The sequence below is a fragment of the Neolamprologus multifasciatus genome, chromosome 11, assembly GCF_963576455.1.
Source record: "Neolamprologus multifasciatus chromosome 11, fNeoMul1.2, whole genome shotgun sequence".
Lineage (NCBI taxonomy): Eukaryota > Metazoa > Chordata > Actinopteri > Cichliformes > Cichlidae > Neolamprologus > Neolamprologus multifasciatus.
In genome coordinates, this window is record NC_140449.1 from 19,337,571 (window position 1) to 19,350,892 (window position 13,322).

Below are 13,322 nucleotides of genomic sequence, written 5' to 3' on the forward strand. Positions count from 1 at the left end.
CATGTTTTTGATTACTCGCTTTAGGTGCAAGAACAAGTTATACCCCGATAATCTTCCTCGCACCAGCGTTGTGATTGTATTTCACAACGAGGCGTGGACCACGCTGCTGCGAACCGTCCACTCCGTGATTGACCGCTCTCCACACACACTGCTGGAGGAGATTGTTCTGGTGGATGATGCCAGCGAGAGAGGTAAACTCACACACTCACACACACGCACAGTAACACTCACTGCAGATAATTCCTTCAGTCTCTCTCTAGTTTGAGGCTTAGCCTATTTTTTAGAGCTATGATTTTTGCTGGATTCTGCGTAGGTAGATGTTTTTGCACATGTGTGTATGTGCCTGTACTGGTGCCCAAGAGATAGTCAGTGCATGTATGAGGGCTGTGTGTGCCACTCCACCCTGTGCAATACTGTTAATCCCTGTTTGGGGGAGATTAGGTCTTTAATTTGCCAGACGCAGGGATTACACTCTGTTATTACCGTCAATCCCCCACCCACCCCCCCAGCCCAACCAACTACCACCAGCAGAAGCAACCTTACGAGACCTCAGGTTAGATGGTGCAGGTCACGGATTGTGTGTTTATGTTTGCACTTGTGTTCAAGCTGATGGAGAAGCTCCTAGCAGGTACAAGAGGTATCGTATGAAAAGGCCACATACGTGAAAGAAAACACGCAAGCACACAGTTATCTCTGATCCCTGCTGCTACAAATGGAGTGGGTTGGAGGAACAGCTTGTAATCCAGCTTTTGTTTTGTAGGCGCCTGTTTTGCATTCTTATCTGTTTATATATGCATTTATTAGATTTCCTCAAACAGCAGTTGGAGAGGTATGTGAGAAAATTGGAAGTCCCCGTCAGAGTCGTGAGGATGGAGCAGCGGTCCGGGCTCATCCGCGCACGCCTCAAGGGAGCGTCTATCTCCACTGGCCAGGTGTGTGCGCATGTCCACATACGTGACATCCACAGCAACTGCTCTCCATATTGTGTTTGCACTGTAGATTTGTCTTATGTTTTCCCTCCATGTTCTCAGGTCATAACCTTTCTGGATGCTCACTGTGAATGCACAACAGGATGGCTGGAGCCTCTGCTTGCCCGCATCAAACAAGACAGGTAAGGCACACAAACACGAAAGATACGCAGACCATTGGCAAGTTGGAAAAGAAAATCAATAAAGTATTGTTGAGCCTGCAGGTGGCTTGCCCTTGTGTTTATCTCACGCTTAATTACTCATTCTCTGTTTACTGCTACCCGTAAGCAGGTATACACACACACACTCACACCAGCACATGGAGAAAACGCACAGGGTTTACAAAGGTGTAATTAATGAGAGATGAGTGACAGCTGGTGAGAAGTTGGCTTATGACTGTATTTGGTTCTGGAGGTGACACATCTTGTAGATGAGCTTTTAGCCTTGGTTGATGTCCCCCTAGGGTTATGAACAGCAGGTTGATGTACTGTGTTTGTGTGCTGATGTGTTTCTGTTTACTGTAGGAAAACAGTGGTGTGCCCCATTATCGACGTTATCAGCGATGATACCTTTGAGTACATGGCAGGCTCTGACATGACATACGGAGGATTCAACTGGAAGCTCAACTTCCGCTGGTACCCTGTACCTCAAAGGGAGATGGACCGACGCAAAGGAGACCGCACGCTGCCTGTCAGGTGGGTGGTACACACAGCAAGATGAGTCTTTAAATTTCATTGCTATTATCCTTTTCATACTTATAAAACAGACTGACAGCAGTTTCTATGCTTCAAGTTAAGTCTTTTCATTTTACCAAAGGACATCTATGACCTTGGGCTAGTCCTGATCTAACTAAATTCTGCAGAGAGGCCCTTAAATCTTACCCTTTGATCCATGTAAACTATTACTTTTGCCATACAGTCACAGCTGATACCACAGTCCTCCTACTGCAACCCTCCATCCTTTGAAACAGTTTGCTCCATCTTTCAACCTGAAAATGAGTCGTACTCTCAAAAGCCACTAAATTTGGTACACCCCATCAGAATAGGGAGAAAGGGTGATTTAAGTGACTTTGACGGAGTATCTCCTAAACCACCATCTGGTTTACACAGTATAGTGCAAAAACAGTGAGTGGAAATTATCTGGGGAAAGTGCCTTGTTGTTGCCAGTGGTCAGAGGAAAATAGACAGAGACTGCTTTGAGCTGATAGGAAGGCAACAGTAACTCAAATGACTAAGGTATTTTGGAAGGTATGCAGAAGAGCATCTCTGAATGAAGCAGATGAGCTGCATCAGCAGAAGACAACACCGGGTGCAACTCCTGTCAGCTAGGAACAGGAAACTGAGGTTACAGTTTGCTTATGTTCACCAAAACAAGATTGGAAGATTGGAGAAATGTTGCCTGGTCTAATGAGTCTCACTTTCTGCTATGACATTCAGTTGATGATCGGATCAGAATTTGGTCTAAACAACATGAAAGCATGGATCTATCCTGTCTTATATCAGCATTTCAGGCTGCAGGTGGTGATGTAATAGTGTGGCAGATGTTTTCTTGGCAAACTGTTTTCCCTTTAGTACCAACTAATAATCATCAAAAACCAAAGCCTACATGAGTATTGTTGCTGACCATGTCCGTCCCTTTATGACCACAGTCTACCCATGTTCTCATCACTGCTTCCAGCAGTTCACGATAGTATATTGCGGCATTAAAGCCAAAAGTTTATTTTGTGCAATTGCATATGGACACGTTTACACACAGGAAGCAGTTATCTTTTCCAAGTTGCAGTTGATGAACACAGGTTACCGTTTCAGGATACTAGTTTATTTCTGTATTTCACACTCGCTTTTGTCAGGCACAAAGACACAGAAACAGCACAGTGGTCGAAACCAAACACATGCACACCAAAATAACCAAAACCCTGCCCAATTCAGTTAAGAAAACTAGAGAGACCTGAACTGCAGCCTGGCACGTTGACGTAAGCTCAGTTTGCTGTCATTAAACTTCACCAGACTGACCTTCTTTTCTTTTTTTTTAGTCTTTCTTATCATGACTCAAAGGATAGTTAAGTCTCATCCCGTTCATAGATGTTTTAAACACTGACACCTGCTTTTACGTAGAGAAGGAGCCACCCAGGACCTCTGCTCACACTGTGAGCTCCTGGCTGCCCAGTTCTGCATAAAACTCACTGATTGTGATATGTCGCCTGAAGGCCTTTACATTCTTTAATCAGAAACACTTAGACACTGCGCCTAAGCCTTCCTATAGCAGGCAAAAATCCTGAACTCTTTATCTTTTTCAATCCCTGTTTATTCTATGGCTGCTACAACAGTGTATATGTTACCATTCAGTTTGCTGCTGCAGTTCATCATAAGAGGTTCTCAAGGCAGGAATACTGAAAGAATAGAGTGAACTTTCCACTTCTGTTCAATGCAAGATGTTCATGTAAGATTGTGTTTTTTGTTTTGAGGGGCTTTTTTTGTTGTTTGTAGACCTTGGAACTAAAATCAAGAGCTTATTTTTGCCTGTCTATCATCTCTTTTTCCTGCTCTTGTTTCTAAGCATGCTTGATGCCAATATTCAAGGTCACACACACACACACATAATGTAGCTTATGTAACACCCCGCGCCCCCGATTTCGGTTGTTTTTCTCAGTTCTGCTTGACAAAATTTTCCTTAGGGTGTCTTTTAAGTGGCCTAAAAAACAAAACTGGGTTGTTGTGTCAGGGCAGAAAATTAATTTCCACTAATGACACGATTTACATAAAAACCCTGTTCTGCCACAGAGCGCTTTCACATTATTGCACGTATGGAGTTTGCAGAATGAAAAAAAACTGTAACAAATAATGCTGATGTGGTTTCAAGCTGTGCATTTGCTGGGGGAATTTCTCTTCATTAGACGATGCAAACTGCAGGTCTTTTGCTGTCACTCTCTGAGGAGCTGCATATGTTGACAGCAGAGGAGGAAATCAGCAGCTAAGCTAGTTATTATGGGCTCATCTACCTTGTAATTTACGGCAATGTGCAGAAGTCTCTACTCACTTGGGAAGGTTGTATTTGCCGCTGTTGGACTTTAAAAAATACAACAAACAGAAAAGATCTGAAGAAATTCTCTGAACTTGCTAAATGTGTCATTTTGATATTGTATGCTTCAAACACAAAGCTGAGTATTACCCGCCTTTGATGCTTTATACAGTGGCAGTGTTTGTGTTTATTTCAGTCTTGTGATATGTTGAGATGATGAACCACGCTTTTATGTACGTAAGGGCCGGTCCCTGTTTAGATAAATGACTTTAATTAGAATCCAGGATTTGCTGTAAATTAGTGGGTTTTCTTTGTTTTACTGCGACGTGTTTGAGTGTCGTAAAAACAAGTGATTTATTGTAAGCTGGGGCATTTATAAAAGCTTTGATATCTCTTCAGGAAAAAAGGAAAGGATACATAGATCTGTTGTGTTCGCTTCGTCGTTATTGTCTTTTGTTATAAAGCCACATTTTACGAACTGTTTGACGAACTGTTTTTCCATTTCTGGGTTGCTTATTATTTCCCGCTCTTAGCCAACTGCTGGACATGCACCATCAATCTGTGCACGTTCAGGATATGTTTGTCTGTTTGTGTGCAACATATTGTGTTTTTGTAAGAGATTTTAAGCAAAAGCGAAAACAGGCAGTGGAGAAGAATAAGCTCTAAAGAGGAGGAAGCTGTTCTGTAAGCGGGAGGGAAAATGGAAAGAGGCCTCGAGGCCGTTTAACTCTGACATGACTGTCACAGCAACAGCGAAGAGAGGAGAAAAAACAGGAAATCAGCAAATAACAGGGAGTGAGAGGAGTGAAATATAAAACCCTGATGGAATGTGTACATACTGGATGACCTTTAAAAAGCCGGCCGTCAGTGATTTAAGTGGCACTAACCTGCCTTTCTCCTAATTTACCTTTTCTCTGATGTCTCTGTTCAGGACCCCCACCATGGCAGGCGGCTTGTTCTCCATAGACAGAGATTATTTCCAGGAGATTGGCACATATGACGCAGGCATGGACATCTGGGGAGGAGAGAACCTGGAAATCTCTTTCAGAGTGAGTGAACACACCCACTGACAACTGACATGACTTTATTCTTCCATTCAGAAGTGTCAGCTAGGGTTCAAAAACACACACAGATGTTACACCTCTAGATTGACTTCACTGAATAAATTGTTGACCTGACTAAGACTTCGTCAGACGTCATCCCGGCTGGCGTTGAGTCAAATTTATTCAGACTGGCACAGCATAGCCGGGACCAGTCTGCGTCATCCATCTCCCAGCTGAGTTCACTGGTCTGTCTTAGCTCGTTCAGGGCCCAGGACTTACAGTGTGTCTACTCTGCAATTTATTCTCTAAATTAGTGTTGACAAGGCTTGTTTCTCATAGATTTGGCAGTGTGGCGGGACGCTAGAGATTGTCACATGCTCTCACGTGGGTCACGTCTTCAGAAAGGCGACGCCCTATACGTTTCCCGGAGGAACAGGACAGATCATCAACAAAAACAACCGGCGTCTGGCAGAAGTTTGGATGGACGAATTTAAAAACTTCTTCTACATCATCTCTCCTGGTGAGTTTTGCCACATTTTGTGTGTTTGTGTGTGCGCGTGTTTGCGTTCATGTATGTGCTCGCGTGTGGAGGTTAATCTCTGTGACAGGTGTGATCTATCCATTAACCCGCTGACTGCGTGATATTGCAGTGGTGACCCAACAGTGCAGGATGGGGGGAGGCGGGGAGTAATTTCACGCTACAAAGCATGTGTTAACTTGCATGAACACACACACACACAAGCTTGCAGCAGAAAAGCAACCAAAAGAGAAGCAGAGCTACTGAAATGAAGAATATTTTTAGATGCGAAGCACCTCGTGGAACACATTTATACCTCTCTCACTTTTGTTGACAGAGGGCGCTCTTCTGTCTTTCTTACGCTTGTTTCAATAACCTGACAAGTTGTATAATAGAGGTCTTACAGAGCTGGATGAAAGCATCAGCCCTAATTAGATCAGTTCCCGGGCATAATAATGAGATCATAATTCAGTTCCGTTTTATTGAGTTTTATTTATATAGCACCAAATCACAGCAACAGTGGCCTCAAGGCGCTTTATATTGTAACACTAGAGTAATAGAGAGAAACCCCAACAATCAGACGGATCTATGAGCAAGCACTTGACAATAGTAGGAAAGGAAAACTCCATTTAACAGGAAGAAACCTGCAGCAGAACCAGGCTCAGGGTGAGGCAGCCATCTGTTACGAGTTGGGGTTAGGCAAGGAAGACAGGACAGAAGAGAGACACAGATTAATAATAACTAACGATTAAATGCAGAGTGGTGTATAAAGAAATAGAGTGGAAAAAAGTGATTAAAGTTAAGAAGAAACACTCCAGCCCTAAATATATGCTTGGTCAAAAAAGAAAGTTTTACACCTAATCTTAAAAGCAGAGAGACTGTCTGTCTCCTGAATCCAAATTTGATGAGCTTTTAACCTGAATGGATACATGAAAGCACGGATATAAGGGAAAGTTATAGTTGTAATAGTGGCCCAAAGTTAAAAGACAAAGCTAATAATTGAAGTAATTGAGTGCATGATTTCCCATGGTCCCGTCCTGCTGACTGAGTATGTAAAGGTACTGTACTGAAAAAACAAGAAGTGGACTGTCTTGCTAGACGGGCCAGACTTCACTGAAGGGCCGCACCGTTTCTAAACACAATTCAATCATAACTCAACAAAATGATATCTCAGCGTTACATGGTTTTTGTTTTTTTTATTTGTAAGCATAAAACACATAAGTGGAAACTGAACCTCCACAGTGTGCTAGCTCCATTTTCGAAGTAGTTTCTATCAGTTATTATATGAAAAAGATGATTGACCTCCATTGCTCTTCATCAGGCACATGTTTGTTGTCATTGTTGGGTCATTTTCAGCCCAGGTGTTACAACTTATTTCATGTTCTTTTCCAAAAAAAAAAAAGCGATTTAGCAGTTTTGAACGTTTGGCTGCTTCAGATCAGCATGTTTAAATAAAGCTTATACACACGGGGGGAATGGCAGCATGCAGTGTTTGTTTGACCTTTTTGTGTGTGTGTCTGCGTGTCCAGGTGTGACCAAAGTAGACTACGGTGACATCACGTCTCGCACTGCTCTGAGGCAAAAGCTTCAGTGTAAACCCTTCAGTTGGTACCTGGAGAACATCTACCCTGACTCCCAGATCCCTCGGCATTATTACTCCCTGGGAGAGGTACACTCGCTCACACAAGCAACACTTGAATCTGTATGGATCAAACGGTGTGGGTGTATATTCAAGCAATGAACCTGCTTCCTGTGTGTTTGGCTCAGATCCGTAATGTGGAGACTAACCAGTGTCTGGACAACATGGCCCGCAAGGAGAACGAGAAGGTCGGCATTTTCAACTGTCACGGGATGGGAGGCAACCAGGTAACAGAGAAATAACAAAACGCTGTAACTACACATGAATTAAAGTGTAAATGTTGATCACTGTTGACATCAGAGTTATTCTCGGCACAAAAAGAGAGAAAGTCTGTGGGTGATGTGTGCAGGTTTTCTCCTATACGGCCAACAAGGAGATCAGGACAGATGACTTGTGTCTAGACGTGTCCAAGCTAAACGGACCCGTCATGATGCTCAAGTGCCATCACCTCAAAGGCAACCAGCTCTGGGAGTACGACCCTCTGGTAAGTTAGAGAAAGAGAGATCATATTTCTCCCATATTAGCTTCTCTTCAAAGTTTAAAATCTTCCTCCTCATGTATAAAACCTTGAACAATCAAGGTTTTGCCTACTAGGGGTAATCCTTATTTCTCTTTTCTGAACTGAGGGGTTTCTGTCAGATTTCATATTTATGCCTGCTTCCAAAATAAAACAATAGCCAATGAGGGTGATCTCTGCCTGTACAGCTTACCTGGGCTACCAGTGGAAAAAAACATTTCTAATGGTCGACAGAGCATTTCTGTAGGTTTGAAAACTCTACATTAAGGGTACTGGGGAGGTCATCAGATGTTGTCTTTTTGTGAAAACTGGAAGCTGGTGTCAGGTGACCCTGAAGACTTCCTTAATTATGCAGCAACAGCCCTAGGATGCTGGGGGCTTCCCATGATGCACTGTGTCTTCTTCACCACTGCTGTATTCAATCATTAGTAGTTATTAAACTCTGGTTCTCTCCCATAGTGTGTCCTTCGTCCTGCCTCTCTCTTTTCTTCTCCCTGACTGTTGGGGTTTTCTCCTGAATGCTGTAGGGTCGTACCATTATACTGTAGGTTTATAGCTTACAGTATAAACACACTGAGGTTATTGTTATTGGGAGTTGGTGCTATATAAATAAAACTGAATTAAATTGAATACTGTGAGCTCTCACAAAGATCTTGACAGGCACAGAAAATAGTTCATTTACAGCAGGAAAACCTAGGACGTTAAATTCCCTTCCAACTTTATTTTTAAAGCACTTTAAAACAGCAACGGCTGACACAGTGCTGTATATTAGAAATAAATAAAATAGAAAGACAATAAAATAAAATAAAATGGGCACAGTGGTTAGACTGTTGCTTCACAGCAAGAAGACACTGAATGGTTTGTCTGTCTCTCTGGGTTAGCTCTGCGACACACTGTCGACCTGTCCACGGTGTACTCTACCTCTCACCCTTTGGTAGCTGGGATAGGGTACAGCCCACCCAGCACAATAAACAAGGATGGATGGATGGACAGTAAAATGGAACTAAAGGGTGCAAACAAAACGACACAAGTAAAAATGACCATCATACAATAAAAAGCAAATAAGATCATTGTGTCACACTGGGTCAAAGCCCAAAGAGTATAGACAGTATATTGTTGGGCAGTGTAGCTTCCTGTGAGGGTCCCGGGTCTGAAACCTAGTGAGTTTGGAGGTTTATGGACTTTGTAGTTTTCTTCATGTAAATCTATGTTTCTTGGTTTTGTTTGAGTTTACATTCATGCAAACTTTCCATTGTTCTCTAGTTTTGTATATTTTCTCTTTTGTGTCAAGTCTTCATCACCCCACTTGTTAGGTTTGTTTAGTGTTCAGTTTTACTTCCCCCAGTCTCCATCTCTTCCCCCCCGTGAGTTTCAGTTGTGTTCCCCACGTGTTTCCTCTCTGCCCCAATCACCCTTCTCTGTATTTATAGTTGCAGTCTTCCTCTTTGTCGTTGTCTGATCGTCTGTTTATCCCTGGTTTTGCTCTGTGTTCCTGCTCCTGGGTTTGTGCCTGTTCCTTTCCCTCATTGGCCTGTATTCCCCAGTGTAGACTGATTTTAGTTCCTGGTTTTCCAGTGTTCTCCTCTTGACTTTGCATTCAATACCAGCTCACTATTGAATTGACGCTGCGAGTCAGGGCACCAGTTCACCTGTGCCTGCGTCCTGCCTCTTCACAATATGTAGTCTTACAGAGCCTATTTAAATTGCAAAGACAATTTAGTCCATTACCAAGGAGCTGCAATAGAAAATGCTCTGAAAGTTATAAAAGCTCATTCTGATTCTTTCAGAATGAGCTTTTTCCAAAGCTGGAAAATGCAATATAAACAAACAAATATTCACATTGTTAAAAATGCAAATTAATGTTCAGGTAAATTCACATAAACACGCTGCTTTGCAGCAGTTTACAGTAAAATGTGAGCAAATCTATCAAAATGGAATCTAAATTAAAATATAAATAATGAATCTTTTCTAATCCCAGTGCACGTAATTCAACCTAGCATCATTTCTTGCCACAGTTTGGAGATATATCATCGTTGACTCGTTACCCAACCTAACCACAGCATTTACACCACAGAGAGCTAAAACTGAGCCTCAGAGGCTCGCACAGCAGAATTTGATATTCAAAGTATAACAAAGTCCATGTGCTGTTTTAACCAAAAAGATTTACATGTTCCTTTAAATGAACCTTTCTAAAGACTGATTTGTGTTTTTGTGCTGTGCAGAAGCTGACCCTGATCCACGTCAACAGTAACCAGTGTCTGGACAAGGCCAGCGAGGAGGACAGCCAGGTGCCCAGCGTCAGAGACTGCACGCACACACGCTCCCAACAGTGGCTGCTCCGCAATGTCACACTACCAGAGGTCTTCTGACCACACTCCTCACACTTCCAAATGCGCACATTCACACACACAGCGGCCCAGAATAAAAAATAAAGGGGAACGGATGTGATTTTTTTTTTTGGCACCAGGAATGAAAAAGACTTCCCTACACTGGGATTTGAGAAGGAAGGAGGACAGATTGGACGGTACTACCTCTGCCGGACGTCAGAGGGAGGAGTGCGTACAAGCCTCCTTAAAGCGAGAAGAGAGAAAAGCCTCCCTCTGAGAGAGACGATGGCTGTTGTTTTACATTCATTTTGTTTTGGGTTTTTTTTTTTAAAGAAAAAAGAGATTTTAACCGTGGAGAGTTGATTCGCTGACATGTGCGAATACGAGGAACTAACTGGTGGAGTCATCACAACTTCCCCCGGACAAAGCAGTCCACCGCTCAACTCATCACTTAACGTTTACTGACTGCCTCTTACGAGAGTGTGTGCACTTATTTGTGTGTGTGTGTGTGTGTGTGTGTGTGTGTGTGTGTGTGTGTGTGCGTGTACTGAGATGAATGTATGCTTTGAGAAGGGGACTGAATTCCTTGTTGATTTTCTTTCGTTTTTCATGTTTATTTTATTTAATTTTTTATGGATTTTGAAAATGTACTCCTGTGAAGAAGGTTGTGCACGTGTGCATGTGTGAGGAGCTGTGATGTGTGTGTGCGTGTGCATCAGAGCCAGTCCTATGGTCTTGCAGCAGTGTGTGTCTCCCTCTGGTGTTAGAGTTTAGCATTTCATCTTACAGGCTGAAGCCTCCGTGCAGAGGGACAACGCATACACACAAAAAAACAAACAAAACAAGAAAGCAATCACGAGGACCCGACGTCTGCCGTCAGCAGAAATCTAGAGATAGAGAATTATGATGTTTGTGATATCTTAAGATTTCTATGTCCAGTTTTTACATGGCTTGTCTGTTTCTACTGTTTCAGTAACCCTAGTTTGTCTGTACCTCTCTGTTGTCTTTAAAGATATTTAACATAGAGCTAACACACACACACACTCAGAGTATACATGAGTCTGTTACTGATGTTCACTGCCTATTGTAGTGTTCAACCACGTGGATTTCCCCAGTAAGGCACTACATTGCCACACATAAACACACAGACAGACACACATGCTGTATACATATAGGAAAAAGGCTGCCTAAGCCTGATACTTCAGTCCATTTTTGTCATATCGTCTTCTCAATGACCTCTTAAAGAAAAACAAAAACACTCCAAGGGCTTCTTTCCTCCAGCGGAGTGTGTGGATGTTTGCATTTGTGTGGGTGTGAGCGTGTGTTTCTTCAGTACTAATCCCAGCCCATTAGCTCCCTGTTTACTAGAACAAACGGCGCTCCGATTCCTCGCTATTGGACGAGCAAGCACCCGTAGCGTAGACTGGCAGCAGATTAGCATACCCCTGCTTCCTCCGCCGTACTAAAAGAGCAAAACGCTGTTATTTTTTACACAGAGCCGGGTTCCCTGCACTCCCCCTGCGGACATATCTACAGCAGGAACGTGGCACCGCTATGAGAATTAATCAGGGACAGAATAAAAGCTGTAGAGAGCCAAAAGGAGTGAAAGGGTTGAACTGTGTGATTACAGAGAGCACAGCAGATGACATATCTTAATCCATTACTACATTTCTCTCACTTGGCAAGCGCACCTGCAGCATTTCACTATTCATATCTCAGTCAGAGGTAGACAGCGTGTCTTTTTCATTTCCACTATCACGCCTTCTTTATTCTTATTCTTTGTTTTTTTTGTTGTTGTTTTTTTAATCGCTTCTGCCGCTGCGAGTCAGGGCACCAGAGGTGATTTCAAAAACTGATTTTTAAACATTTCAGCTTCCTCCAATGGAGGAAGGGTTTACACAAAGGACACGACATCAGTTCGTCTTCGCCATGGACATGGCAGTGAGTGGAGGCCATCAACAGGTTGTTTTTTTGGGGTTTTTTTTCATGTCTGATCGAGTGACTGTGGTGAAGACGTGAGAGTTTTTTTGATTGTGGGACAGACAGGGGAGCGTATCGATTGTTCTAAATCCGGGAGTCGGGTTAGGAGGTGGGTTTGAAATGAACTGACATGTCCAGGCTTCCACACTGAGCTGATCCAAATGTAGAAAATAAAAGTGAAAACGTTTACAGAATACTTTGAGGTGCCTGGTGATTTCTGCCTCCTTCTGTCTCCACAGACGCACCACAAACCCTGACCCTTAATTACGTAGCCCAACCAATACTGAACTTTTAAAATTATGTTTATAACCGAGAGTTTAAAAACATCTAGCACTTAATTAAAAAGTAAGTGTGCAGACGCTCAGTAATGTCATAATTACATATACAAAAATGGAGGTACGTTGTCTGTGTCTTGAAATTTGTGTCTACGGTTGGCCTCCCCTGCCAAAACACATTTTTATTTACTTTAATATATTTCTTTTTTACTTTATAAAAAAGTGTCTTTTTTAAAATTGCTTTGAATTGTGTATTGCAGTTTATTCTGATGATGCTTTTCCTGATCACTGGAATGTTCCATTGCTCACCATGTGCACCGTACAAATAACTCACTTGTGTGAAAAGGCAGGTAATAACTTGTGGGATCTTAAGTGCCAGCTGGTTTTTAAATTCCCCACGTTCCCCGAGCTAAAATAACACAGAAGTTCAAACTTTGGACACATTGCACAGTACTGTATTTTGCACAAACTGCTGTCTACAACGATGAGTTCACTGTACTTCTTACTGTTAAACTGAGGAATTCTCGGGTCCTGGTAGTCGTGTGCTCTGGAAAAGTTAATGATCCAGAGTTCCTGGATCCAAATCTGCTCCAGTGTCCGTGAGAGTCATGGATGTGGAAACGGCTAGGTCCACCTCACAAAGGTCCAGTGCCCTTATTCTGATGGGTAATAACTAATTCACTGACGCTAGGGGGACCCACACAATATTACAGTTGGCGGAGAGTGGTTTTAGTGCAGCTGCCCAGTACAGATTAGCTCAAAAGCTCTAGAACAGGGACGTCAAACTCATTTGACATTGGGGAGCCACATGCAGCCACTTGACCATTAAAAGTCCTGTTTGTATCAACATAAAGAAGCTTAACTACAAACTTAATCCCTGAGACATTTTAGTATTAAAAAGAAAAGCGCAATGGCAACAGTACGTCTCAGTTTTTCTGCATAACAAAGAAATGCTGCTGCAAACAAATGAAATCTCACTACGACTCTTTTGGGCTTAAATAAATAAATGTGTTTTTATTAATGACAGATCTTATCCTA

At 42.6% G+C, this 13,322-nt stretch overlaps 1 protein-coding gene across 1 annotated transcript in view; it reads left to right on the forward strand.

The window, feature by feature from the left end:
• Positions 1–10,355, forward strand: part of galnt1 (UDP-N-acetyl-alpha-D-galactosamine:polypeptide N-acetylgalactosaminyltransferase 1) — a 56,695-nt gene extending 46,340 nt beyond the window's left edge. Inside the window, exons 5-14 of the mRNA XM_085178714.1 lie at positions 25–191; positions 805–932; positions 1,032–1,111; positions 1,493–1,663; positions 4,918–5,035; positions 5,369–5,549; positions 7,076–7,215; positions 7,314–7,412; positions 7,535–7,669; positions 9,925–10,355. Coding sequence (XP_085034840.1) covers positions 25–191; positions 805–932; positions 1,032–1,111; positions 1,493–1,663; positions 4,918–5,035; positions 5,369–5,549; positions 7,076–7,215; positions 7,314–7,412; positions 7,535–7,669; positions 9,925–10,071 — 1,366 coding nt within the window. The 3' untranslated portion in view covers positions 10,072–10,355. The remainder of the gene's footprint in view (positions 1–24; positions 192–804; positions 933–1,031; positions 1,112–1,492; positions 1,664–4,917; positions 5,036–5,368; positions 5,550–7,075; positions 7,216–7,313; positions 7,413–7,534; positions 7,670–9,924) is intronic.
• The last annotated feature ends 2,967 nt before the right edge of the window (positions 10,356–13,322 follow it).